The sequence below is a fragment of the Porcisia hertigi genome, chromosome 34, assembly GCF_017918235.1.
Source record: "Porcisia hertigi strain C119 chromosome 34, whole genome shotgun sequence".
Lineage (NCBI taxonomy): Eukaryota > Euglenozoa > Kinetoplastea > Trypanosomatida > Trypanosomatidae > Porcisia > Porcisia hertigi.
The window spans coordinates 349,071-376,690 of record NC_090593.1 but is presented as its reverse complement, the minus strand read 5'-3'; the positions used below and the strand labels follow the sequence as shown (position 1 = coordinate 376,690).

The window sequence follows — 27,620 nt, the reverse complement described above, 5'->3', positions numbered from 1 at the left end:
AACACCCAGAAGTGGGCGCAATGAGGGCCGGGTGAGACACACATCAGCCACCACGACACCCTCCCCACCATCGCATGCATGCCACAGACCGGCGCACGGCTGGACGTCGCTCCGACGCAACGCGCTACCCAGGACCGTACCCCCAACACACGTGGCGCTACATGACCCTCACCTCCCTCTGTTGTAGGTACTTGACTCTGCCACCATCAAAAGAAGCTCGGCATTGTCAAGGGGGGAAAGACGTGCTCGACCTTCCACCGCAGCGCGGGTAGTGCAGACCCTCATGAAGTCTGTGATGTCAAAGGACATCGCAGTATTACAGATATGCGCAACATACGTAAGGGTGGAAGAAAAAAAAAAACGAGTCGACAGCCGATATCATTCTGCTGCAGTCCATTGGTGAACACCGGTGGAAGAACAACAAACAGAAGTGAAAGGCTCAAATATGCCCAGCCACAGTGCAGCGGCAACTCTGCGTGGGTGTATTTGAGCCTGTCTGAGAAAAAGGCGGGGTCCTCGAGTCTGCAGATATTTCTCGAGCCCAACAACCCCGTGTCGTTCAGCTACTGAGCGCACTTGGTGTGTCAAGTGACGCTTTTTTATGTCGATTTCTGCATAGTCATGAGAGAGGGTGCGTGTGTGTGTGTGTGTGTGTGTGTGTGTGTGGAGAAGTAGGCCCCACACTGTTTTTTGTTTCCTTTTTAATTCTGCTTTTACCGCCCATTTCTCGGCGTTTTCTTGCCACAGTCGGCTCTGCGCCGCATCCACCAAGTCACGACTGGCACGTCGGCGCCCTGCACACAATGCTCAACACGAAGATCAACACCAAATCAGCACACGGAGTCTTCCCCTATGGGGCGTCTCTCTCTCTTCCTCTCTCTCCCCCCCGCTATGTGTGTGTGTGTGTGTGTGTGTCGATCAGAAGGCAACTACAGCCAATGGTGAGAGGGGACGACAGTCAAAGTGCGCATAAAACGATCAAGCACAGATACAAGCCGCCCTAGATGTTGGTGTAGCGCTCATCTGCCGGGCGATCAAAGTCGACAAGAAGCTCGCTGACGCCCCAGTCCTCATACGTGTTGTCTGGGAGTACACGACGAATAATAAGTGGCGTGCGGCGCTCACGCAACTCCTTTACGGCGATCGTCAAGGGATCCGTTTCGCCCTCGAGAGCCACTGCAACCGGGGCGTTCATGCTAATCTGCAACGCACGCGTACCCAGTACACGCGCTCGCTCATATTTTGTCATGACTGCAGTTGTCACGCGCTCGCTAAGACCACGGGCCCGCGCGCCTTTTGCGGCTTGCGCGTTGCCAGATAAGATGACGTTGGCAGCGACGTCCTCGGGCAGCTGCTCGCCTCCTTCCTCGTCCTCCTCATCGGCGCCGCTAGGGTTGATATCGCTACCGCTATCACCCTCCTCACGATCATCGCCCAGGTTGAGGCTGAGGAGATCGTCGTCGTCGTCGTGGCCCGACATGCTGCTGTGCCCCTCTCTCCAGCGGTGAGGATTGGTGTGAATGTGTAATGGTGCTCGAAAAGGTGTCCTCTACGCCACACCCCAGCCTGGGATTGTCCTGCTTTGCGACTGCTGCTTCAAACAAAGTAACTGCAGAGAGAGAACGGGAGAGACGTCAAGAGGGGAGGAGGGGAGGGGGGAGGGGAGGGGAGGGGAGGGGGTGGGGGGGTATGGAAAAGGCTCACAACGAAGAGAGAGGAGCACATGAGAAGTAAATCTCATCACACATGGGTCCGGCCATCGGTCCTATAGGCGGCCTCGACAGCAGCGGGTACAACACACACACACACACACAGGCGCCCGCACGCAAAAAGAAAAAAAATGGGGCGGCAAAATATATAATATATATCCAAAACGATATTGTGTGGAAATTCATCAGACAAACCTCTCCTACCTTTGACCGAAGCAGCACTGACGCTTTGCGCTCCCGTCGCGCCGTCGCAGTCCAACATGTGCGTGGACTCAATCGAGAGTTGTTTTTCTTGATTTCTTCTCATAGCGCGGTGGTGCTGTGAATTTGGCGACAATGAAAATGAAACACGCAATTTTCACACTACTGCAGATCCTCCGCGTCCGTTCGAAGTATGGGGCATTCGCTCTTCGCGCACGAGAAACAAAAAAAAACAAAGTGGTAATAGTAGCGTGTCTTCGTGTGTGTGTGTGTGTGTGTGTGGGGGGGCAAAACAGGCTTCCAAAACAAGGAAACCGTATTGTTCGTAGAAGCGCTCAGCCCGTGGGGCGCCGCGATGAGAGTGGAAGCCCCACCAAAGTGTAAAAAGACCCGATAAGCTCATACGCAAATCCACCCGAGCTGTGCACATAATACAACAAAATACGCGAATCGGTGTAGTGATTTGACTGACCGACACACACACACATACACACACACACACACACACACACGTCACTAGCTCTTCCACACTCACAGCTGTTCCTCCTTGCACGGCACGGCACCACTCCCTACTGGTCTTTATATCACACGGTTGGAGGAGCGTTGGAGTCCCCCCAAGACATCGGCCAAGTACACACGAAGTGCTCCGTCGTGCAGTCGCTCCGAGTCGCCTGCGCTGGCAGTGCTGTCGAGGGCAGGAAACAGCAACGGCATCTCCGACAGTTCCGCGATGCTGGCGTAGAGAGTGCGGCGAGATGCATCGCCGAGCATGCGCGGCAAGACCCCATGTTTCTCCGTCTCCTCATCACCCATCTCTTCGCCACACACGCCGGTGAACACCCACGAACTTCCCGACGAGGCCATGACACCGCGCTGGACGCTTATTGGCTGCGTCATCAGAAAATGTGCACGAGAATCCGTCACAGTCGGCGGCACTTCAGGGACTGAGCCGTCGCTGAGAAACTGTTTGCGGGCGGCATGTGTGTGATCATAGTAGAGAAGGGCAAAGTGAGTGCGCAGACCACCGAGTAGCGGTTGAAGGTCAGCCACCGTAGCCACTCGCCTGGAACGCAACAGCTGCTGCACAACGTACTCCCGGTCATCGGCGGAAAGTAAGTAGCGGCGGCGGTCGGCCCACAGAAGAAGCTGGTCAGCCCACACAGGGCGCGGCGGCAGGCGGAGGTCATCGACGGCATGGCGGTACACCGTAATGAACTCGGGAGCTTCCACACGAAGATACAGCTTCAGCAGTCGTGACACGATCGGCGTCGTCAGGGGCACTTTAGCCTCCTCCATTCTTGCCAGAACCTCGGCCGCCCGCTGTGCCGGACACATTGAGTTGTGTGCCTCTTGCAAAAGGCAGCTGTAATAGAACTCGTCCGTGCACTGCAGTAGCTGCGCCTCACGCGCGGGCTGGAGGTAGTCTTGTTCGTAGCGAGATAACTGGCACTTGGAGAGAGCGTTGAGTGAGGTTTGCAAGAGATACTCCATGGCACATCGCTCCGCGGTCGTGTAGCCGCTGCCGCTACTGCCATCACTGCCTGCAGGACGAGCCAGCTGCTCCAAGGCATAGCCGTAGACGGCAAGCACCACATCCGCCGCCCGGACGGCGCCAGCGGAGATGAGAAAGAGCGTCCATATATGCGGCCTAATCTGAGAGACAGCTCCTGCCGAGAGGAGCGCTCGCGCAAGACGCACCACATGGTGGTTGTCCTTGGCCGCTTGCAGCATAGAGAGAAGTCGGTGAAGAAGGAACTCGGTCAGGGAAAAGGCATTGGTGGTGGGCATGACGCCGATATGGCCGTTATGCAGACCGGCAGGAACGGTCGATGAGTGGCTCTGTGGAGGGAAAGGGCCAGACCTGGTCAGATGACTGTTCGTGGAAGAGGAGACAGGGGAAGGCGGCGATGGTACTGGCGGAGCAGGCGACGCAGCATCGCATGCCCTTGACACCGTCTCTGCGGCGGCGCTTGCCGTCGGGCTGTTGATTGGAGGCTCTCCTCCGCTCTCTGCCCCGCGGAGCAGTAACGTCTCCGCACCGATGTCGTCGTCGTCCGCAAGTGGTGGGAGGCGGAGAAGGCGCCTCGCTTCGGTGAAGTAGAGCAGCGCCTCTGGGACAAGCTGTCCTGCGACACATGTGTCGATAAGCGCGGCGTAGAAGACCTGCACTTCGTCCTCGTGGAACACAAGCGTGCTTGCGCCGCTAGCTGTCGTCGCAGATGACAGTGATGAGGAGGCATCACTTACCTCAAGCCGCGCATTCCCTGACAGCGGCTGGGGTGACCACAAGATCCCCTCCTCTTTGCAGAACTGGTAGAGGGCGAACTCGCCATCGTCACCAAGGGAAGCGTAACGAACAAAGTGTAGTGCCTCTGCCAACAACTCTGGAGACTGTCTTTCCGATAGCACTGGTGGCGTCCTCAAGTAGGGTGCGCTCTCATACGGAGAAGGGGCTCCTGTAACTGTTGTAGCTGAGATAGCCAGAGCAGCATCCCTCCGCACAGAGGCCACCTGCCGACACGCTTCCAGGATCGTCAGAGCGTCAGCGAGTGCCTGCTCCTTACTCCCTTGGACCGGCTGTGCATCGGTGGCCTCGGCGCACTTGTAGTACTCTGCCAAACACAACGCACGCCAGAAACAACGCACCAGCGAAAGCTCTGTTGCCACTTCGCGTGGTGTGCGAACCGCCAGCGACTGCAAAACCTTCGCATTATAGGGGCCTACATCTCGGGTGAGAGTCTCATGCGCTTGGGAATGCAACGGCGCGAGTAGTTGCGTTACACAGTAGGAGGCAATTCGTGTGAGCTCCGGGGTGTGTTGTGTGGCGTACGCGCTATCCACAACGAAAGAGCTCACAAGTACCGCACTATCGGTGGCCAAGTTGGTACCGTTAGCAGTCGCTGTCGTCGTGCTGACATGCCCATTGACATCCCGCGGTCCGAGTGCGGTGACTGAGACGCGCATTGGAGCCGCACCTGAGGATCGAAGCACCAGCGCTGCGGCGGGCATGTGCTCTCGGGCAGCGTGGTAGAGCTCGATGCATACTTCGTGCATGTCGGCCGCGTGGGCAACTTGCAGGTGGTCTTGAACTGTCTTGACAGAAGCAGTCGCTAAGCGCTGCGGCTTGCTAAACTCCATGAGGTGCGCACAGAGTAGAGGTCGCTGTGCAGAAACGAAGTTCGAGCGACTGAACCGGTGAATACGCTGGAAGAGATCATCGCTCGAGAGTAGAGAAAGCTCACGCGCTAGACCAGGTGGAACCCCATCCATGATGTCGCCGTGGCCACTGACGCCAACATCCTCTTTAGTTCTGCACGAGGTAGTAGAAGAAAGGCGCGATGAAGACATGACGTCTCTGAGGCGCACAACCGGCGGCATTATGGGAATGCGCAGCAGCCGCGAAGAATGAAACGCGTCGGTGGCGGCCGCGGCAGCCCCCAGCATTGATGGGCACCTGATCACATCACGTGCTGCCGTCTGCATTGAGTAAAAAGTGACACGACCAGCAGCACAAGCGCTAGAGCATCTGTGTGGGACGTGGCGACAGCGTGCGCCATAACGACACAATCCAGCCGCGGCGACCCCTGCGCTTGGATGCGCAAAGCAACACAGAGCTCTTCTGCTCCACCTTTGCATGGGAGTTGAGCAGTAAGCGAGCGCCTCCAGGTGTACAATACACCACCACCTTTGGGGGGGGGGGGGGGCTCTCCCTCTCACCTGTCTCCCAGTGCCTGAATCACTTGTGTCCGCGCGTACTCGAACACTTCTCGAGCAATCATTAACAGATAATGTGCGGGCACACACCCTCGTACAAGCACGCCACTGTCGAGAAAAAAAAAGGAGCGGAGGGAGCGTGTGCAGATGAAGAGCCGGCGCCGAATATAAAAAGTCATCGCGCAGATAAATCCAACGGAGCAAGCAGAGATGTTAGAAGGAGAAAAAAAAAGAGGAGCGACAACGAGATCAGTGGGAGTGGAGGGTAGGGGAGGGGGGGAGAGAGGGAGAGGGAGGGGCAACATAGTGCAGTGGAGGTGGTCGCGCTTGACCCACACCTCCCCTCCTCCTGTCGGTAAAGAGCGACACCGGCTGCGCTTCACCAACGGTGGAGACACGAGACGCACTACACTGATTTGAGCAGAGCACCCCATCCGCTGCGTACTCTGTTGATCGCGGTGGACTTATCGTTGATACTATTGCGACGAAGGCTGAACCCTCTTGTTGTACGGGTTCCGTGCGTGAAGGTGAGAGAAAACAGGAGGCAAAAAAAAAAGATTCGACACAGCCAAGGTTGGGGTCCCGGGTAGGGAATCGGCCACTGGCAGAAGTGCTCGTTTGTTCACAGACGTGCAGCTTACCGACACACGTACACGCCACTCGGTGGCCCCCCGCCACGCCCTGTAGGCGAGTTCCTTTTTTTTTCCCCGTCTCTTTCTTGCGCTTCCTGTTTGCTCTGTGTGTGTGTTTGTGGGTGGACCCTCTTTCAAGGGCTCCTCAAGCTCGTGCACGCTTGGGGCCTTCCCCCTCCTCACCGGGTGTTCGTTGAGCACATTCACACGACCACCGCAAGTCAAAATAAATAAATAATCAATAAATAGAATGCAACCACCACCAGAGGTGGTCCAGTGTAGCCACAAGTGAAAAGAGCCCGGAAACGGATGCTCATGGTCCGAAAAAACAGACAGGCAGGCAGACACACACACACACACACACACACACAGAGAACAAACAGGGAAACTAAAAAAAAACGAAACAACAACAGCACCGATACCACAAACCCGTTCACCGAGACGCACTACACAGCCCCGCCCTCCAAGCTCCAGCTCCAAGCCAAAAAAAAGGCATTTCATGACAAGCGCGGGCCAGCGATCAATACACAACCCTGTAAACGCAGAGATTTTTTTTGTGCAACATGTGAGATATATGGGGGCAGGCCACATGCACACTCACACTCACACACACACACACACACACACATCCTTGGGAGAAGAGCAGCGCAGACAGCCTCACCTCGTGACTGTGCCATTAAAATCAGAAGCAGGGAAGGGAGGAAGCCGCTGCGGGGCGAGTCTGCTACTCCGCCTCATCCGCTTGTTCTGGTGTGTCCTTCTTGATGCCCTTGATTGCTGACATGATGTCCATCAGGTTCAACTTTGTCGGTGGTGCGGGGGCTGGTGCAGAGGCTGGTGCAGAGGCTGATTCCTCCTCGGTCTCTTCGGTGACGGCATCATCATCTACGCCGCCGCCCTCCTCCTGTCCGTTCCTCTCCTCCTCCTCCTCCTCCTCTTCCCCACACTCCATTACACCCTCCTCATTAGCGGCCAGGGTCGTCAGCTCAGCGTCTGCCCCCTGAGGTACTTCCTCCCCTTCCGTATTGCTTCCCCCTCTCTCTGCTAACTCGGCCACTACGGCCGATGCTGCTGGCGCTGCACCTGTCTTCTTTTTTGTCTGGCGAGGGGCAGGGCGCCGCCGCGCGGGGACATATGTTCTGAACAGCTGCTGCAGCGAACCGTTGTGCCACAGTTGCCACTCGGCGCTGTTTGGACTGTCGCGCCTCCGATGCACCCACGCGGCCCAGACGCCGTTCTCGTCCTCCAGGTCGCCCTCGAAACGCTCCCGCGGTGGTGGGTCGGAGACGACAGGGAGGTCGTACACTTCTTGGTGAAGAAGGCCGCACGTCTGGCCACCGCTTCCGGCCTTTGCGCCGTAGTCGCGACGAGCGTTACGCCCGCCTTTGTTGTGGTGATGACTGTGGCTATGGTGCTGATGATGCTGACTGCCGTGACCGTGCCTGTTATGGCTACGATTCGCACTGGGGCGGTTGCCGCCACCGATGGGGCTGTTGCGCCCGCGGCATAGTCCCATCAAGTACGCCAAACACAAGTCACCAGGAGCATTCCGGAAGAGGCATGTCTCGCCGTGCTGACACACACCCCACACGCGCAGGCACGGGTGCGTGCCAGTAGTGGTGCCGGCGCCTCCCTGCGCGAGCGCCTCGTCCATTGTTGCACCACCGCGCCGTCCACCTGCTGCATCACCACCGCGGCCTCGGCCACCGGCCGCAATACTCATGGCGATTGCCGGCAACTTTCCGAGGTTGGTCGCCCTGTCGCCGCTCGCCAGCATTGGAGCAGCCATGCGCTCCCCAGAGGGGGCCACCGCCTCCGCCGGTCGCTCCAGCACGTCATCCGACATCTCCATTACATGAGAAGGCTTATAGTTGAGCCACGACAGCAGCGAAGGGAATGGCACCACCCTGCTCGGCGTGTACGTGCGCGGTCGGATGATGCGAGTAAAACAAGCTGTGCACAACATAATACGGTTCTTCAAGTCGATGGCCACACTGTCGGATTCGACATTGTCCCGGCGACACTTCACACAACCGAAACACACACGTTCGGGAAACTGGTATAGCTGCGTGTGCAACGCTGCCTTGACATTTGCATCCGGTGGGAGCTTCTTGATGCGTGCACGGAAAGAAGCAAAGTTGTTTATGGTGAGCCGCGCTGGACGGTGACCAGCGGCAGCTGGTGCAGCAGCAACACTAACACCACCACCACCAGCGCCATTCGCGGTCAAAGCACGTGCAACTGCAGAGGCTGTTGTTGCCGAAGACGTCACGGGTACCAATGAGTTGGAAGGCTTTGCGTACGGCGCAGTCGGCGGCGAGGCGTGCAGACGAGAGAGCGGCGGTTCCTTCGGCATTTTCCGAATGCTGCTGAGCCGTTGAAGAGAATGTCATACAAAAGGCATTTTGCACAGTAACAGGAGGGGGGGGACATATAGAGTAGAGAGGTGGTCGGGCAAGAGAGTACGTGACGCATATGAATGCGGAGGGGTTCCGGTGAGCGTAGCATGAAAAAAAAAAATTGCAAGCGTCAGTAGCAAAAAAAGGTCCGGTTCCGTCAAAGAAAGGCGCAAAAAAAAAGGCGTGCAGCAGTTATCGATAGAAGTACCTCTGACGACGGCGTTGTCAGTAGGACGGGGATCGACGGAGAGTTGTCACCCCTGCGTGGAGTAGGGTGGAATCAAGAAGAATCCATGGAGAAAAATCTGCTCAAGTCGCCCAGTCTGTGCACTTTCTTCTTTCCCCTCCTCCTCTCCTCCCTCCCCTAGTCAGCCTGGCGCTGAGGCTCTCCAACTGCCAAACCCTTCATTGCTGCTGCCCCGGCTCTTTTTTTTTAGAGAGGGTGGTTGTTGTTTTTTGATTGTTTTTGAATGTAAATGAAAGCGAGAATGAAATCACGCGCAGTAAAAAAAAAAGAAAACCAAAAAAAAAGGAAAAAGCGGAAGTCGAGAATGCACAAACGGAACTCACACATCCCCCCCACACACACAGACACAAACTTATACAGAAGGTACATGGTATGCCTGTGTGTGTGTATGTGTATGTGTGTGTACGTGTGTGAGTGGGGAGTGTGTGTGGGTGCCTACGTGCGCCCAGCGGGGAGTCAAGAAGTTAGAGAGAAAAAGCAAGTGGCACACGCAAGAGGGGGATTGAGAGATGCAGCCAACGCCTGACCCTTACGTGAGTGCAAGGCTTAGTAAAGATTGAGCAAAGGAGGGGCAGAGAAGTTTCTGCGGTCCAACCTCCTCCTCCCACTGCCCTCTCCTCCCCCCCCCCCATCACCCGCCACTCATCACTCCATTTTCCCTCTCTACTACTACTGACCTTTGAACCTTCCAGGAGCAAGCGCAACGTCTCTCCTCTCACCCTTCCCCCGTACATCACCGTCATTGCCTGCTAAGAAGCGTCCAGATAAGTGTGTCGATGTCCACCTGCGAGTAACAGCGGCACGTGGAAGCCGTGTGTCACCCATTTACGCGTAGCCGAACTTCTTCAGCACCGCCACGTTGTGCTTGGGCATCTTCGTGAGAGCCGCCTTGCGGGCCGCCTTCCACGCGTCACGGAGCTTCTCCTGCTTCTTGTGGTGGCGGGACGCCTTCTCTACACGAGCCTGCTCGAGCTTGGCGACGACGTCGCTGTACTTCCAGCCGACGTGCTTGCACATGTTGCCGAGCACGGTGTAAGGGCGCTCGGAACGGTAGCACGCGTGACGCTGGGCACGCGGGATCACCGCGCGACCACCGGTGCGCACCACGTTGGCCGGGACGCCCTCGTAGGCGACCAACGAGTTCAGCGCCCTCATGCCGCGCTTCGTGTAGCGGGGCAGCATGCTGCGCACGGTGCGGACGAACACGTCAGACGGAGCGCGGTGGTGGAAGGGACCCTTCGTGGGGTTCGTCAGCTTCCGCTTGCGCAAGTACTGCAGGTACTTGATCTTGTTACGGATCTCGGTACCGGCAATGTTGAGCTGCTCGCAGCGCACCACGGTGATCTTCTTGCCCAGGAGCAGCTGCTTAGCCACCACAGCCGCCGCACGACCGAGCACGTGATCCTTCAGGTCGATCACGACGATCTCGGGGCGGTGCTTCTTGGCGCTCTTGCGCTGCGCGCGAGACGCCTCCTTTCGGCTGGGGAAGGCCATTGATCTGTGATGGACTCACTTCGAGTCGACGCAGAAAAGGAGAGCGGTACCGTTCATGTATTGAGTGGAGAAGGCCAACCAAATGGAGGTGAGACAGACATCAAGCGGAGGTATAGAAAGGGTAGACAAAGCAGAGGTAAAAGAGAGAGAGAGAGAGATCAACTTAAGGCAAAGACACGGTACAGCGAAGAGAGCACACGGGGCATCGAGTAAGTCAAGTGGCGCGTCATATTTATCTTTTTTTTCTCTCTGGCACCATCAGTAGAGAAGTGAAAGGCGATCGGCAGTGTGCTGTCTTTTCCGCGCACGCAGCAAATGCGGAGAGGGGGGTTGCCTCCAAAACATAAAAGCAGCGACCATGCTCAAGCCCCTGATCTCACCTCCCCCCCCCCGCACGCGCCTATCTAGCTACCTACCACACACCAGCCCACACACACATCCTGATACGTTAAGTAATGACACGCCCAGAGAAAGAAGTGCGTGCAACGCCGGAAGATGTAACGCCGCCACAGGCTTCGGGGAGAGAGAAGACCTCCTCCCCCTCCCCCTCACTTCTCTCATGCTCGTCCTTTTACTCATCGTCACCACTCGTGTGCCCAGCATAGCCACACCAGTCCCTCCCCCCCCCCCCCCTCCCCACCACCCCCAGAACCGAAGCGGTATAACAAAGTGGTGTAGCGCCAGTGAGCCATGCCTCGTGTAGCGCCAGTGAGCCATGCCTCGTGTAGCGCACATCACACCACTCGTCTTCCGAAGGCTCGCTGCCCTTTTCTTTTTTGTTTGTTTGCTTGTCTTTTTTTTTGACGTGATAAAATGATATAATGTTAACGGAAAATACCCCTTTTTTTAATATGTATGCGAGTCGATGCCAAACGCATCACATGCACTCACATAAACATAGACGTGGGACATACATATTTACGCAGGCGCGGACAGCGACTTCACACACACACACACACACACACACACACACAGCACTGCAACCAGCATCCTTGTCCTTCTAATAGGCTTTCCTCATTTTTCCTTTTGTCACGTCTCCACTCTTCCAACCTTCCCTCCTACACACACACACACACACACACAGTCAAACTAGCAACGAACAAATGGAAAAGACTGACAAAATCTTTACAAGGCTCATAACGTTATGCGAACAAGAGACTCCCTCCACTTACCAGCTCATGTATACATACATGTATACATACATATATACATACATATATATATATACGATATGAACGAAGGGGGCCGAAGGAAAAATGGAGGAACGGAAGCAGAAAATGTGCCGACCAGCTGGAAAAAAAAATGAGATCAATGACAAGAGAAAAGAGGAAAACCTCGGGACGCCGGTCGATCCTGGACTCTACACGCAAAGCAAAAAGAAGAAAGGTGGGGACCAAAAAAAAAAAAAGAAAAACAGGAGCAGCTCAACACGACAGGTACAGAAAACGTGTAAGTGTGTATGTGTGTAATGTGGTGTAAGCACGTGAATATGCGTAGTGCATGCGTACCCGTTCACGCTCTTGAAGAATTTGAGCGGAGATACACACGCATGCTTCTATGGCGCCCGGGCGGGGAGACAGTCATTATTCGATGAGTGAAAGACACACACACGCACACATACACAGAGAGAGATGTGCACCTGCAGAACCGACAGAATTGAATCAACACCCCAACCCGTAAACGGGTGATTTTTCCGCCGTCGCCGCCTCCGCTCCCTCGCCCTGCCACCCGCCCTTTTCTTCCCTCTTCCTCCCCCCCCCTCCCCTTACTGCCGCAGATGGCTCCCGCCTGACTGAAGAAGGTCCACATATTTCAGAACATACTCCTCTTAGTACTCCGGTTTAAAGATTTGAAAGCTGCACATACAATTCTCATCCATCAACATCATGGCACCGCTGTTTGTGAACTCACCACAGTAGTTCGACGCGCTAAAGATGGTGACAAGACGCCTGCCGGCAAAGAAAGAGTAGCCCTCATCGACCACCTGATGGGCTCGGAGTACAATGTCGATGCCTAGGCTGTCGCACATGCGCTTCACCACATCCTCACCAAAGGTGAAGCTGACACCGCGCTCGCTTGGTTGCCAGCCAGACGAACCCTCTTCTGGATCCGACCAGAGAAGGTCGCAAGCAAGCCCCTCATCGGGCACCACCAACGGCCGGTAGATCTGCTCAATTTGGCGCAGATGGCGCAGCTCAGGGCTGAGACCGCCGTGCATGCACAGCGCGATCTCCTCGATCAGCGCAGCCACGGGAAGACAATTGAACACATCCGTGAACTCCTTGAAAAGGCGCACGCTGAAGCGGCGTCTCACTTCGTCGAAAAAACCGTAGATGCGGCAAATGCCGTCCGTCTCGTGGTTGCCGCGCAGAACATAAATACGTTTCGGGTACAACACCTTCAACCCGAGCAGCACCGTGATCACCTCCGTCCCGTACTTGCCGCGATCCACGTAGTCACCAAGGAAGAGATAACGCGATTCAGGGGGCAACCCACCCGCCTTGAAGATTTCAACGAGGTCTGTGATTTGACCGTGTATGTCACCACAAACGTTGATCGGCGCTTCCGTGCGAACAAGCATTGGCTGACTCACAAGGATGGGGCGCACCCGGCGCAGAATTAAGCGAATGATATCCTCTTTCAGCAGCGTTACACCACTTCGCCACTCTGCCAATATACTGGTGACTAGTGTGTAGATGGAAGCGTCTTCAGAAGACATGTGAGCCGTTGGCGAGGTCGACACTGCAGCAGCCGCGACTATCGCGGTTGACGCTTCTGCAGCAGCAGGCGCTTTGTGTTCATGACGCGTCCCCTTGTCACTTGAGTGCTTAGTAGCAGAAGATGAGGAGGATGTGGAGGCCGTGCTCGGGCTTCGGCTACCGTGAGGGCTAGTGGGGACAACGCTCGTAGCGGTGGTGCTCTGCTGCTGCTGCTGGTGCTTCTCCTTCGCATGCGCCGGCGATGGGGCAACGCCATCTAACTCCTTGTTGTGCAGCGGTGACGTGGACGACTTCTCCGCCGAGCGAGAGCGGCTTCGCTTTCGCCCGCTCACCTGCTGCGGTGCCGTACTGTGGCGCATGAATCAAAGTAAAAGCTACACCGGAAAAATAGATGATTAAAAAACGCGTATACGACAAACAAAATACCGCAATGCCGGCACAGCGCATACGTGTGCGTATGTGTGTGTGGGGGGAGAGTGCGAGGTGGAAACGGAAAGGGGAGGGGCAGATACACCACAACGAAGAGAGCGACGAGAAAGAAACACGCAGAATGCAAGAAGCCTTTCAACACAAACATACACAGAGAGAGAGAACACCCCACGGCTGAAAGGCGAGTCAGGCGAACGAGGTGGGGATAGAAAACAGTGAGAGGGAAGGGAGGACTACAGAGATATCGGAGTAGGCCATGCACGAGCGTACACCACAGCCTAGCCAATGACTCCTCTTTTGACTACCCTCAGCAACACATCTCACGGTGAGTACCCCAACACACTCGAACGAGTCGCGGCACGAAAGTCGAGGGGTCCGGAGGACACCGAACTCGATGTTCGGTTTTCTCAATGTTGAGCCCATTTCCCCATTGAAGAGATTCAAAGAGAAGGATAAACTCACGGCGGAACCGGCGCTTCAACATCGCACCAAGACCGCTCTCCCTCCTCCTCCTTCCATCAAAACTCTCTGCATCCAAACCGCCTCTACCCAGTACGTATGGTTCTCTCTCAGCAGGCGATGAACGACCGCTCTATGCTGCAGCTGAGGAGGGAAAATGAGGGGACGCGCGGTTCTCCCTCTCTCCGGGCACCTTTGGGGCGCGAGACGACTACAATAGGAAAAAAAAAGTCGACTGCCCGGAGCCGCGATTGGCTCTCTCCTGAGTTGGTGCTTTGGTGATCTTTTTTTAAGGTAAATGCGGACAACATACAGATTGGCATACGTGTGGGTGAGAGGAAAAATAAAAGTGGACGCGCGTCGAGAAAGTCAGACCAAAAAAAAAGAACGCGCACAGCACTTCCAGACTGGAGTGCTCCTCCAACTATATTTGGCAGGCATGCGCACCTGCAGCTGCATCCCACAGCAACTGCAGAAATGAAGACGCGGAGGCGAGTTTTTCTTTTTTTACGGGGGGAGCGCAGAAGAGGGAATAACATGGAAACAGTGCGCACTGTACTCAAAGAAGAAAACGTGCACCCCATCGGGGAGGGGGAGGGGGAACAGAGGGCAAATGAGGGCGGTACAAACCCGTGTGTGTGTGTGTGTGTGTGTGTGTGTGTGTGTGTGTGTGTGCGTGTGTGCGTGTGTGTAAAAATCCCTGTGTGAAGAGACAGAAACTACAAAACGAGTACACAACTGAGCACTACGGCGCAACATGCATAATCACACTTGCAGACACACACTCCGGCACATGCACTGCTACAAGAACCCACACAGACTCCTCCCACCCACCCACCACCACCACCCTTGTCCACGCCGTGTCCCCCCTTTTTGTTCTTTGCGTCTGGCGGTCTCAGCTCGTGGTGACCACACCGCGACGACTCCTCTCACCACTGCATTTGCGTTGTGCCTCTCCGCCTCCTCCCCAGCTCCCCCCACAGACGTACTTCTCTTTCCTCTCTCCCCACCACTTCAACTCCGATGGCTCCACATTTCTTTTCCTCTTTGGTTTTCTGTGAGAGCGATATTTGTGTCTGTTCTTCTTTTTTGCCTTTTTTGTTGCTCTTGAGAATAAACCCTTACTTTTTTTTTGCCGCTGCTGCTCTTTAGAAAAAAACAAATTCTTGATGTAAACGAGAGTGTGCAGCTCTCGGCGTTTTACAGGGGAGCGCGGCACCTAGAGACAGCGAAGCGAAAGGAGGAGAGAGCAACGACAGCAACGACACATCGGCCGGATAAGGACGTAGAGAAGCTGCTAGCACCCTCCACGGAGACTCATCGGCGGCAGTCCGCAACCACTTAAGCCCTCTCCCTCCTCCACTCGTGCCGCACGTACACCTGACACCGCTCCAGTATACCCTCAAGTGCATCTCGTGTTCTCTCGGTATATGTGGGCCGCCCCCTTTTCTTCTTTTCCATTCCGTTAAATGGATATGTGAGGAGCCCAGAGACGCACAACCGGACATACACACACACACACAACACAGCACCGAGCATAATTAAAAAAAAAGCGTTTCGGAGACTTCAGAAGACAGGGTGAAAACCAAAAACAAAACACACAAAGCAGAGAGGGGAAGGGGTAGGCTGAGCAAGGTTGGTGAGAGACGCTCAAAAAGAAAGAAAGCCCGGCAAACTGCACGACGGAATCCACCGACTACGTACCACGACTCACCCACCCCACCCCCACGCCGATCATGACAAGATCCTGAAAACGCGAACAGATTGCATCGGAGAGTACTGTGACAAATCGAGACGCCCAGTGCTTTGTACACGCAGCCCCCCCCCAAAAAAAAAAAGGGGAACAACTGTGAAAACAAACGCCCGCGCTCGCCCCGAAGGAACGGGGAGACCACGAAGCAACCCAAGAGGCCACAGCAGAGCAAAGCGCGAAGCGATTTATTCTCTTATTCCTTTGACATGGAGCACAAAACCGTATAGACGTCACACAAACCCTCGAAGTGGTGTCTAGGCTCAGCGATGCGCTAGATCGTCTGCGTCTCGTCCTTGATAGCCCACCCGATTCTTCTCCCTTCCTGACTCACTTTAGATTTTGTTCCAGGCAACGATATCCATCGACTGCACCTCGTCCTCGAAGGCCATGATCATCTCCTCCAGGTCGTCGCCAGACACCTTGTCGTCCTCGATCACAATCAGCTGCTGCAGCTTCTTCACGCCAAACGCAACGGGCACCAGCTTGTAGTCACCCCAGATCAGACCGTCACGCTGAATCGCGTGCAGCTTCTGCGCCAGCGCCTCCAGGTCGACCGTGTCGTCCCACGATTTGATGTCGAACAGAATCGACGACTTGGCAATCACCTCCTTCTTCGCCTTCTTCTTCTCCGCGTCCTTCGCCTTCTTCGCCTCCAGGGCCGCCTGCTCCTCCTCCGTCGTCTCGCCGAACAGGTCGATGTCGTCATCCTCCGCAGCGGCAGCAGCGGCAGGGGCCGGGGCAGCAGCGGCAGCGGCCTTCGACGCAGCCTTCTCAGCAGCAGCGGGCGCCGCCGCCTTCCCGGCAGCAGGCGCAACAGCCGGTGCGGGCATGCGCAGCTCCGGCACAGCAACGCGCACAGGCGCGCCCCACGCCTTGCGCTCGTTCTCAGTGTACGTCCCCATGCACTTCGCCCACCGGTACACGTTCGTGTTGTTCGCGCCAAGCAGGTCGTTGAACGCCTTCACATCCTCCGCCGTCGGCTTTGCACCGCCAAGGAACAGCTTGCCGCTCAGCTTCGCCTCCAGCTCGGAGGCCTTCTTGCTCACGTCCTTCAGAGACATGTTGGGATGTGCGGGAGTGGTTAGGGAAAAAGATTGTGGAGAGAGAGAAAGGAGGATCGGTGAACTATGCAAACTGTGTGAAAGGCAAAAGGCCCGTGAGAAAGAAAGAGGGTGGGAGGAGAGAGGGTGGAGAAGGGAGGGTTGGAAGGCGAGAAGCCAGGCAACGCCACAAGCGAGAGGAGGCAGAGAGAGGAATAATAAAGTACTAGAATGAACGCGAAGAACACCGACTGATCGTTGGAAGGTAGTCGGAGCAGTGAAAAAAACATCACAAAAGACAACACATCTGCACACCCTGCTCAAAAAAATCCACACACGGATGCAATGAGATCAGAGAACAACCCAAATGAGAGAATAGGAGGGAGGACACTTTTCTGGGGAGGGAGGGAGGGGGGGGCCAAGTCTACACTCTTTTTCTCTTGTGGAGGTCTGTGCGCATGCGAGTGAGACACACACACACACACACACACACATCTACGCATACGGAAGAGAAGGAAAAGAGTGAAAAGAACGAGTGGATCAGTGGTGGAATAATGGATGAAGAAACGGCAGAGAAACGATGCAAACCACACAGACGCTGTGAAATAGGGACAAACAAAAACTGAACAGCCGAGGCGCGCGAGAGGCGCCACTTCAAGGCACGCCTGTACGACAAGCCAGCACCCCCGTCAGCCGTTACAAGGGGGGGGGGGGGACACCTTTGTCGAGTAAAGGAACGCGCAGGGTTGCACACACAGACTCACACACAGCTAAGCAGGGTCGAAAACCATTCACCACCACAGATGCTCACATAAGGAAGGGGAACCTTGTCGGTCACCATTACAGCAACGCAGCAGCACAGTGCTGCAGAAAAAAAAACGAAGGCGCAGGTACAGGGACAAGCATGCCTACAAGAACACACAAGGGGGGAACCAGAGAACGGAGCGGGGGAGAGAAGCTGTTGTGATGATCTGTCCATAACCAAGGACCTACCCAAACGTACGCTTCACCGATTCAATTGGCGAGTCTACTTTTTGAGAGTTTCCCCATTTGTGACGGATACGCATGTAGGTTGAGTGATGGCAGGTGTGTGGAGATCATCTGCCCGTCTGTGCGTGCACTCACACCCCACTACACACATACGCGCGCAACTGAAGAAGCGAAGCCACCACTAATCAAATGACAGAAGCAATGCCATTACAGCTACCGCATTCCACGAACTCCACCAATATCTACAAAGGAGATGCCTAACCCCCACGCACACATACGCCGAGTCAAGGTCAATGAAAAATAAAGACCCAGCACAGACACCGATGCCCCCACCCGACGCCACCTAGTATCTCCACACCCGAGCATAGAAAATAGGAGGAAAATTTTTTTCGGTGCCAAATCACACACACACACACACACTCACACTCACGCACGCGCACACCTCCGCTTCGACACAGAAAGAAAGGAGAAAAGGAGGAAAGGTGCCAGTCGTGGTGGTGGTGGTGGTGGGGGAGGGGGAGGAGGAGGAGGGAAAAGGTAGAAGACAGCGAAGAAGCACGAGACACATAGGCAGCAAGCCGGCCCTACCCACAAAATAAAACAAAAAAGAGTGAGGAGGGGTTAAGATGACCGAGAAGGAGGCGAGTTGTAGCGCTTTCAGCGGAAACACGGTAGGACAAGTGCGTGAGACGGATCTGCCCCATTACTACCGAAGGTGGAAAGAAAAGGGAGGAGGGGGGGCCAGTGATGTTTGCCTCGGCAAATTTGTTCGCCTACGCACCGGTGGAACCAATGGCGGCTGAACTTTATTCTCCTTTCTCGCATCCTCAACGCCCCTCTCCTCCTTACCGAGGCGAGAGGCGAGGGTGGAAACAAATCAATAAGATACACACACATGTATATATGTATATATATATATATATGCATGTATAATGCGGATGCCTGCATGGATGAGGTGAAATGCAGATTCTTGTATACGATATCGATCCTAATGTTCTGTAGGCGGGCGGCCAACGCTGCCTGTCTCGAGATCAAAGACTAATGCGTCTTCTCCGACTGACTCCACGACTTGCGCTCCAACTCTGTGAAGGACGCCATATTTCGCACCCACCGATGAAATGCGATGTTGTTCTCGCCAAACATCTCGTAAAACTTGTCCACATCCTCCCTTGTTGGCTTCACACCCCCTAGAAAGAGACGACCCTCCAGGGCCTTCTCCAACTCATCCGCGGCAGCACGGGCCTGCTTGATATCCTCTACCTTGGCAGGGGGCATTATGCTTTCTCAAAGGAGGATGAGAAACGTGGGGAGAGAGAGAGGGGAGAGAGAACGAGCAACGGACCACGTTGGAGATGACACAGACGAGAATATGCACCGAGAAAAGAGCCAGGGAGTGTGCGAGTAGTGTTGAAACGCGTTCCTCACGTTTTTTTTGCCTTTTTCCCCTCCGATCTCCACAGTGTCAAATAGTTGAATAAATGTCAAGACAGCGACAGGAATAGCGAGGCGAGAGAAGACGTGCGGAGAAACGGCGCCGGTGTTTTATGTATATGTGCGATGGTCATGACAGTAGGTCGCGAGGAACACGCCAAGTTACACGTAATGCAAGCGCATATATATATATATATATATTGATTGGGGGGGATGGGCCATGTAAACCCACACAGTCGCATTCAGGATGAAGAGGGGGAAGAGCAAAGATGGTGATGAGGATCGGCAAGAGCACATGGAAAAGCGAAAGAGGTGAAGGCTGTGCTGGGTCTGTTGCGACTAGGGGAGTGAGAAAAGGGTAACGGCGGCGTACATGTGTGGCGACGAGTTTGGCGCATGCGCACCTCGACCCTGCCGTATTGGAGCCCAACCGAAGCATCCCGTCTCCCTCTAGATTTCCTCCCCGTCTCATCCTCATCTCCAGCCTGAGCCGAGTCGCCGCCGCCGCCGCCTGAAGCAGTAAGCGAAGAAGAAAGTGGGGCGGACAGAGGGCAGCACAATGTGTTCCCACTCGCCCCCGCCCCGTGGCGCAAAGAAAAAAAACGCTCGCCTCACTTTCCCGGCGACGAGAAAGAACCACAAGTGACAGAGAAACCCCTTGTCATCCCCGTCCCCTTCATGTGGAAGCAAGAAGCATCAGAGAGGGGAAGCCTTCAACTGCGTGTGCAGGTCATCGGTGTTGATCAGACCCCATTACTGCCTAGGCAGCGCTAGCCCCCTCTGTTACCTCGGACTCTCTCTCTAGTCTTTGGATAAGTGATGTCTGTTTAGGACAGAAGGAAGACTCTCTTTTAAAGCGCAGCGAGTCTAACCGTGCATTTGTGTGTGCGTGTGTGTGTGTGTCAATTACGAGCCCCGCGAACATCCACCCGCACACTCACAGACACCGAGGCGAAAAAAACAACAGAGCGAGCCATGCTCATGCTCGTCACACCCCAGATCTTTAGTTTTCTTTTTTATAAGGTATAAAACCACACACACACACACACGCGGTGGGGGGGGGGGGGTACAGTTACACACACCCCTTCCCGAAAAATAAAAAGCCCAGAAGAGAAGTAGAGAGGCACAAAGGCGGGGAAGAAAAGATGAGGCCGCAAGCAGACAAAGAAAAAGTGTGATCCGGGAGTTCAAGAGGGGGAGAGCCGAATCCCCGACTTCCCTCCACTAGGACGTCGTTCGTTTTCACTACACCTCGGAGATGCACTGTCCTCCCCCCCCCCCCCCCCAATGTCGAGCTCGTCTGCTCATCTGTGTCTTCCCCCTATCTCCCTCCTAACAAGCTACCACTCACATGTCGGTACTACGCACAGCCCCCGCTTGAGCCTGCTTCCCTTTTCCGCCTCTCCCCCACCCACCGCTGGCAGCATCGATGTCCCTGCCTCCCTCCAGATGCGCGTCGTGTCACCGACACACACACACATATATAGATATATATATGTATATAACAAGTCATCTGAAAAAAAAAGTGAAGAAGATATCTTTGTTTGCGCAGACGCGTGCCGCCTTACACCCTTGCCTCCTCCTCACACTCCTCAGCTTCTTTCTGTGTGTGTATTTTGTTGTTAGTACTCGAAAAAGAAACAGCAAGAGAGAGAGAGAGAGAAACGGGCAGCACCACCGAAACGAAGAACATAGTGATGAAGAAAAAAAAATTAGACGCGTGTGGCGGCAAACACGACATCCCTTGCTTCCTGACTCACTTTAGATTTTGTTCCAGGCAACGATATCCATCGACTGCACCTCGTCCTCGAAGGCCATGATCATCTCCTCCAGGTCGTCGCCAGACACCTTGTCGTCCTCGATCACAATCAGCTGCTGCAGCTTCTTCACGCCAAACGCAACGGGCACCAGCTTGTAGTCACCCCAGATCAGACCGTCACGCTGAATCGCGTGCAGCTTCTGCGCCAGCGCCTCCAGGTCGACCGTGTCGTCCCACGATTTGATGTCGAACAGAATCGACGACTTGGCAATCACCTCCTTCTTCGCCTTCTTCTTCTCCGCGTCCTTCGCCTTCTTCGCCTCCAGGGCCGCCTGCTCCTCCTCCGTCGTCTCGCCGAACAGGTCGATGTCGTCATCCTCCGCAGCGGCAGGGGCCGGGGCAGCAGCGGCAGCGGCAGCGGCCTTCGACGCAGCCTTCTCAGCAGCAGCGGGCGCCGCCGCCTTCGCGGCAGCAGGCGCAACAGCCGGTGCGGGCATGCGCAGCTCCGGCACAGCAACGCGCACAGGCGCGCCCCACGCCTTGCGCTCGTTCTCAGTGTACGTCCCCATGCACTTCGCCCACCGGTACACGTTCGTGTTGTTCGCGCCAAGCAGGTCGTTGAACGCCTTCACATCCTCCGCCGTCGGCTTTGCACCGCCAAGGAACAGCTTGCCGCTCAGCTTCGCCTCCAGCTCGGAGGCCTTCTTGCTCACGTCCTTCAGAGACATGTTGGGATGTGCGGGAGTGGTTAGGGAAAAAGATTGTGGAGAGAGAGAAAGGAGGATCGGTGGACTATGCAAACTGTGTGAAAGGCAAAAGGCCCGTGAGAAAGAAAGAGGGTGGAGGAGGGAGGGTGGAGGAGAGAGGGTTGGAAGGCGAGAAGCCAAGCAACGCCACAAGCGAGAGGAGGCAGAGAGAGGAATAATGAAGTACTAGAATGAACGCGAAGAACACCGACTAATCGAAGAAAAGGATATAATCATGTCATGAGCGGCTCGGCATTGCATTCCTCTGCCTCTTTTTCTCAGGAGCTAATTGCAGCCGCCACGCGAGTCGCAAGGCGTGCGCCGATCTCCACGATAGAAAACAGCAAGAAGCAGCAGGGAGAAGAAACATCCATCACTGTGCTTGAGAAGGGGAACTAGGTAACGACGAAGCATGTTGGAGAGGTAAACCCACCACCACCACTGTGTTACGATCACTTGAACGATCTTGTCTGTGCCTCTGTCACCTTTTTTTCACGTTACTCTGGTGGTGGTGGTGGTGCTGCAGCTGCTGCTTTTATCATTGGGGGTGGCACCTGACAACGGATAAGTCCACAGCTGATACGAACTTCAAAGGTGTAAGACACACACACATACACACACACAAACAGCAGCAGACAGATTCAAGGGAAGACAGGCCATGTCACCCCACCCACCCCCCTCACACGCACACACACAGAAAAAAAAAGTGCACATCTGCTTACTTCATGGGCATTACTGTAGAAGAGAAGCGGGGGAGGGGGAGGGGGAGGGGGAGGGGGAAGGCGCGTAGTGATGATCGATAGATGAGCGCCACACACACACACACACCGCATATGAGTGCGCGTCACCCCACAGAGCTGAAACCCACATCGGCTGGACTACGGTGAGTAATTGTGACGGGTGGATAAACACGCAGCGTTCGCACCACAAGCTTCGCCTGCTCCAAAATGGAGCCAACAGCAGAGCGCAGATCGCGCTTCGAGGCCGCCTGAATCGTTACGGCGACCGTTCGCTGAGACGGGTCCTCACTCCACCAATAGACCTCCTTCGATGTTCGGGCAAGGGAAGGGTCTGTCTTCAGCACCTTCCATAGTACGCTGGCAGACACCGTGTCGGGCAACGGCAGGCGCAGACTGCACTCCATCAGAAACTCTTCTTTCTTTTGTGTGTCACTGCCCCTCCTCCCCGTGGTACTACTGGGAGAGGCGTTAGGCTGAGCAGACATGGATACAATGCGGCAGAGCTCCGCCTGCCAGATATATATATGTATATGTATGTATCTTGAAGTGCAGGCTATCTTGTTCCTGTCCCTCTCTTGGGGAGGACGACGGTACCTCTGCTCTGTGGATCTGGAAACTGCGCGCACACAGTATGCTGGCAGCTGTGTCCGTGTAGAATTGATGTGGGGGGGTAAAGGGGGAAGGCTAAACAGTGGTGGTACCCCATATCAAGTGATGGAAGCGAGAGAGACCCAGAGAAAAAAAGGGGGAAGGGGAATGTGCAGTGGGAATTCGGCTCTGGGACAAGCGTGAGCAGAGCGATACTAGAGACAAAGAAGAACGACAACAGCATAAGCACGAATGCAATCTTCATGCAGATTGAATGCTTCTCTGCAGCACGAAGCGGCTCAGCTCAAGCAGGTGTAGGTGCCTGCACGGCGGCGTGTGAGACTGGCGCAGCCAAGGAAGGTACCCCTCCGGGCTTTGATGTGTGGGATTGCGGAGTACGATCTTCAGCCTCGGATCGCTGTCTCGGGAAAAAGGGGGGACAGAGAAACCTTGGGTAGTGGAGCGTTTGCAGCCCCCACCTCACTGTCACGCACGACACGATTCGCCTCTGCTCGAACGCCCACGAATTTGAACTCTTTGGAAGATAGATAATCAAGAGCTGGCGCGAAACACGAAAAAAAGTGGCAAACAGTGAAAGCCGCGATATGGGGGGGAGGAGGAAGGTGAGCTGGCCGAGCAACTGGCCCAAGTATGTGCTTGTATATTGCAGTAGCACACCGGAAACCCTGACGCACCTCAACGTCTCTCTCCTTTTTGGGGAGGAGAAGAGTGAGAGGAGCAAAGACAAACATATTTTTGCTTTCCTCAGAGCCCCCGAAAAAAAAAAATGCTTCTTCCATTCTTGTTGTTGGTGAATTTTGTTTGTTCTCCTCTCTTTCCCCCTTCCTTCTTTCGCTGCCCAGAACAAGCCGACCGCTTTCAGACAACACCATCACCGACAAATACACACACAGACTAGACAGACAGATCAACCCCCCTTGAAAAAAAAAAAAACGGAAGCGAAGAATGGAGAAAAGAAGCACGAAAGAAGAGTGAGCAATAGAGGGGGGGGAGAACAACAAACCCCACACACCCACAATAAAAGGCCCCTCATCGGCAACCTTCCCCGAGGACAAGACGAAGGAACGGGAAAGGGAAACGAGGAGGGGTCGACAACTATGAAACAGCGAGAAAAATGCGTGTGTGTGTGTGTGTGTGTGTGTGTGTGAAGGGAAGAGGGAGAGTAAAAATATGCCAAATAACAAAAAAAACATGAGAAACCATTTTCAATAACCGGAGACGCCCGGCATTCAACCCGAGAGAGAAGGATCAGAAGGTGAAAAAGAGAGAACCGAAACTCTGCGAAAAGAAAATAATCCTGCACGCACGCACGCACAGAGAGAAAGAGAGACATAAACGTACAGATATATGCGTATATCCACACACAAGTATATACTTGTATATAGACAAATTTCAGAGATGTGCTCTTTTTCCCCCTGTTTTTTTTGTCCTTGACTTCCCCCAGAGGCCCCCTCGCTGCCCCGCTGTCCAGGCTTGTCTGGGATCCAAGAATGACTCAGCCTCTGCGTCTGCCCGGAACAAATAACTCTAGGGCACGGCGGTGATACCACACAGCAAAAGACAAGAGACCAACACCCATTCCCATCCCGAGCAACAGAGGAGTATGAAAGAAAAAAAAAAAGAGGGACGGGGGAACACCGAGTACAGTAACGAAACCTAAGTCCCTAACAGGAGGCAACAAACGAGATAAAGCTACAGATAAAAAATGAAGAGCGCCAGAGAGAGAGAGGACAGGAAAAGAGGAGCGGAAAGCCAAGGTGAAAAGAGAGATGTGCAAAAATAAAAAATAGACATTTTTTTAAGAGTGGGCAAGTGTACATGCATATCGTGCAAAACAAACTTTAACAAATCCGGAGTAAACAAATATATATATATATAGACAAAAGGCGTGGGCAAAAAAAAAAGAAAGAGGGAGAGGGATGCGGAATACACAACAAGAAAGCTCTAACCCATCAACTTGCGGACACGCTCGTTTGCCCAGTCCACTTGGGCAGTGAAACGCAAGTTGTGTGTGTATGTGTGTGGAATTACGCTTGGCCCACCCCACCCCCGAAACCCTCGTTCGGCACAGGAATTATATAAAAATATATATTTAAAAAATCTAGATCCATGCTCTGGTTTCCTTCTTCACGCTAAACCATCAAAACGCATACACTGTGCGTTTTTTTTTTCAGTGCCTCCCTGGGTCCTTCCTCCGTGGGCCTGCTGCTTACACACATACACACGCACGCACACATATCATTCCGTCCATCTAGCAGAAATCTGCTAACAATGCCTCACAACCCTCCCTCTCCTCCCTCGCTGCCACGATTGCGCAATACTAGCAGCTGCCCAAAGACACACACACACACACACAAGTGCAGACCAAATAGGCACAGAAGGGGGGGAGAGGGGAGGGGGCAATCAAAACAAAACACCACAGACGCAAAGGATGCAGAGATGTCGACGTCCGATTGCATACACGCGAGGGACAAGGAAGGAGGGGGGGGGAGAAGTTGTGACGACAGAAAAAAAAAATTTGGAGGAGGAATAAATGCATCAAAGACAAAACACAGACACGGTAAAACGAAACCGAAAAGAGAACGAAGGAAAGACACGAAAAATCCACCGCAACTGCACCCGAAAAAAAAAGGGGGTGGGGTAGTGGGAGGAGGAGCGAAAGAGCCAGAAAAGAAATGAGGGGGTGAGAGAAGGCACATTACAGAAACAGCGCGGGCATCATGAGGGAGGAGGAGAGGGGAACCCAAAAAAAATGTGTTCTACGGTGCACAGGCACCTCAACACGAAAATGATGTACACACAGAACACACGCCTACGATCTCTTCCCTCTCCAAGTGCGGCCTTTTGGCTTGCTTCTTTGTTTTCAGGTGAAAAAAATGAGGAAAACGCTGGCTTCACAAACCGTATGAATGTCTTCTCGATTTCACACGCATCGTAACCTCAAGATCATCGCGGCTGCTAAAGCTCCATATATCATCCCCCCACCCTGCTTCGTTTCCCCAGCCAATCCTGCGCCTAGCAACCCAATCAACGGCGAGCCCATCACCGACATCCATGGCCGACCACGAAGGTAGTAGAAACCAACGCGCAGCTTGGCCACAAAGATTTGAGGCACGATAAAAAGCGAATCCAAGACAAAAGAGTGAGCGAGAGTATGTGTTCACCCCCTTTTTTGTTGTGACGTGGCCATTCTCTTTGCCCTACATGACCTCAGCCACAGATCAGCGCACGGCTGGACGTCGCTCCGACGCAACGCGCTACCCAGGACTGTACCCCCAACACACGTGACGATGCATCACACTGACCTCACCACATCGCTGGTCAGTGACCTGGGTGGGCACCCCCCTCATCGCGGTGGCTCTGCAATGGTGGGGCAGATATGTCAGCGGCATGGGCTTGCACACAGAGCGGCTAATGGACCTCTTTGAGAAACCACGCACATATGCACACACTCAGAGAAGAAACTATCGAAACCAAGCGCGCTCTGAGTGGAGAAAGAAGAACAGGGGAAAGAGAGAGGGTGTGCGCGTGTGTATACTTGGGGCAATAAAACGCTGTATCCGACAGCAGTCACCTCGTATTCTCCCCCCCCCTCCCCTCCCCATCGTATCCTCCTCTCCGCTTCTATGTGGTGAACTGCAGGGGCAAAAAAAAACGGGGGAACAACAAGCAACCACTAAAATAAGGAACAGGGGAAACACACATTTTTCGAATCACCATATAAACCAGCATATACATATATATATGCATATATATATGTATGTATATACATTAAACGCGGCTTCAGCCAACACCCTAGACACATACACACTTCTAAATATATTTATATATATATATGTACATATACACATATAGATAACATATGCCCCGATAGGCGAAGCGCCAGCAAAAGGTTGAGAATTTCTTCTTTCAAAACGTAAATAGAAAAAGGGAGGGAGGGAAGGGGAGACCTGCGAAGGGGCAGAAGGGGCGATTCGATGAAGGTTTGAAAAACAGGGGGAGCCGCACATGATGTGTAATCAGCCAGGGAAAGCGAGTATATCTATATATAGATATATATCTAACAAGGGAAGGAAAGGGCAGATGAGCAATAAAAGAAGAAAACACGCAAATCAGAGCAAATATTTAAAAAGAAACTGAACCAGAAATGGAAAAAAAAAGAGGACAACTCACCGCACACAGAGGAAACCAAAAAAAAAGATAGAGACTCCGATGCATCAAGGCTTGGGGGGGCTACAATGAGGAAGGAAATCAAGGAGAAACGGCACGCAGCTCGCTCAAACAGGACACACACCAACACAAAGAGACACTTACAAATCCTATATATATACACATATACATATACATACACCTACACACAGACACAGACACAGGAGAGAGGGGAGGGGCAACAAAACTCGGACAGCAAGGGAATAGTCCAAAAACGCTTCTTGGCCCTCGACCCCTTTTTGCCATAACGCGCACACAAACGAGAAACGTACGCACACCCAATCGAAAAGAAGGGGAAGACGGCCCTGTAGATCGATGCCTTCTTTTTTTTTTCCATAA

At 54.1% G+C, this 27,620-nt stretch overlaps 9 protein-coding genes across 9 annotated transcripts; all 9 read right to left on the bottom strand.

Moving 5' to 3' along the window:
* Window positions 1–1,000: 1,000 nt before the first annotated feature.
* On the bottom strand, window positions 1,001–1,480 carry JKF63_01684 (uncharacterized protein; the record flags this gene model as incomplete). The annotated part of the gene is made up of 1 exon (XM_067897730.1): window positions 1,001–1,480. The coding sequence occupies one exon, from the start codon at window positions 1,478–1,480 to the stop codon at window positions 1,001–1,003; it is 480 nt and encodes a 159-aa protein (XP_067753887.1).
* Window positions 1,481–2,489: 1,009 nt separating this feature from the next.
* JKF63_01683 (uncharacterized protein) lies at window positions 2,490–5,546 on the bottom strand (the record flags this gene model as incomplete). The annotated part of the gene is made up of 1 exon (XM_067897729.1): window positions 2,490–5,546. The coding sequence occupies one exon, from the start codon at window positions 5,544–5,546 to the stop codon at window positions 2,490–2,492; it is 3,057 nt and encodes a 1,018-aa protein (XP_067753886.1).
* Window positions 5,547–6,980: 1,434 nt separating this feature from the next.
* Window positions 6,981–8,612, bottom strand: JKF63_01682 (uncharacterized protein; the record flags this gene model as incomplete). Its single annotated transcript, XM_067897728.1, has 1 exon — window positions 6,981–8,612. One exon carries the CDS (start codon window positions 8,610–8,612, stop codon window positions 6,981–6,983), a length of 1,632 nt encoding a protein of 543 aa, XP_067753885.1.
* Window positions 8,613–9,727: 1,115 nt separating this feature from the next.
* On the bottom strand, window positions 9,728–10,396 carry JKF63_01681 (uncharacterized protein; the record flags this gene model as incomplete). The annotated part of the gene is made up of 1 exon (XM_067897727.1): window positions 9,728–10,396. One exon carries the CDS (start codon window positions 10,394–10,396, stop codon window positions 9,728–9,730), a length of 669 nt encoding a protein of 222 aa, XP_067753884.1.
* A 1,828-nt stretch (window positions 10,397–12,224) lies between these two features.
* On the bottom strand, window positions 12,225–13,475 carry JKF63_01680 (uncharacterized protein; the record flags this gene model as incomplete). The annotated part of the gene is made up of 1 exon (XM_067897726.1): window positions 12,225–13,475. The coding sequence occupies one exon, from the start codon at window positions 13,473–13,475 to the stop codon at window positions 12,225–12,227; it is 1,251 nt and encodes a 416-aa protein (XP_067753883.1).
* Window positions 13,476–16,089: 2,614 nt separating this feature from the next.
* Window positions 16,090–16,818, bottom strand: JKF63_01679 (uncharacterized protein; the record flags this gene model as incomplete). The annotated part of the gene is made up of 1 exon (XM_067897725.1): window positions 16,090–16,818. The coding sequence occupies one exon, from the start codon at window positions 16,816–16,818 to the stop codon at window positions 16,090–16,092; it is 729 nt and encodes a 242-aa protein (XP_067753882.1).
* A 2,007-nt stretch (window positions 16,819–18,825) lies between these two features.
* Window positions 18,826–19,062, bottom strand: JKF63_01678 (uncharacterized protein; the record flags this gene model as incomplete). Its single annotated transcript, XM_067897724.1, has 1 exon — window positions 18,826–19,062. One exon carries the CDS (start codon window positions 19,060–19,062, stop codon window positions 18,826–18,828), a length of 237 nt encoding a protein of 78 aa, XP_067753881.1.
* A 1,917-nt stretch (window positions 19,063–20,979) lies between these two features.
* JKF63_01677 (uncharacterized protein) lies at window positions 20,980–21,705 on the bottom strand (the record flags this gene model as incomplete). Its single annotated transcript, XM_067897723.1, has 1 exon — window positions 20,980–21,705. The coding sequence occupies one exon, from the start codon at window positions 21,703–21,705 to the stop codon at window positions 20,980–20,982; it is 726 nt and encodes a 241-aa protein (XP_067753880.1).
* Window positions 21,706–22,567: 862 nt separating this feature from the next.
* JKF63_01676 (uncharacterized protein) lies at window positions 22,568–22,948 on the bottom strand (the record flags this gene model as incomplete). The annotated part of the gene is made up of 1 exon (XM_067897722.1): window positions 22,568–22,948. The coding sequence occupies one exon, from the start codon at window positions 22,946–22,948 to the stop codon at window positions 22,568–22,570; it is 381 nt and encodes a 126-aa protein (XP_067753879.1).
* Window positions 22,949–27,620: the final 4,672 nt, after the last annotated feature.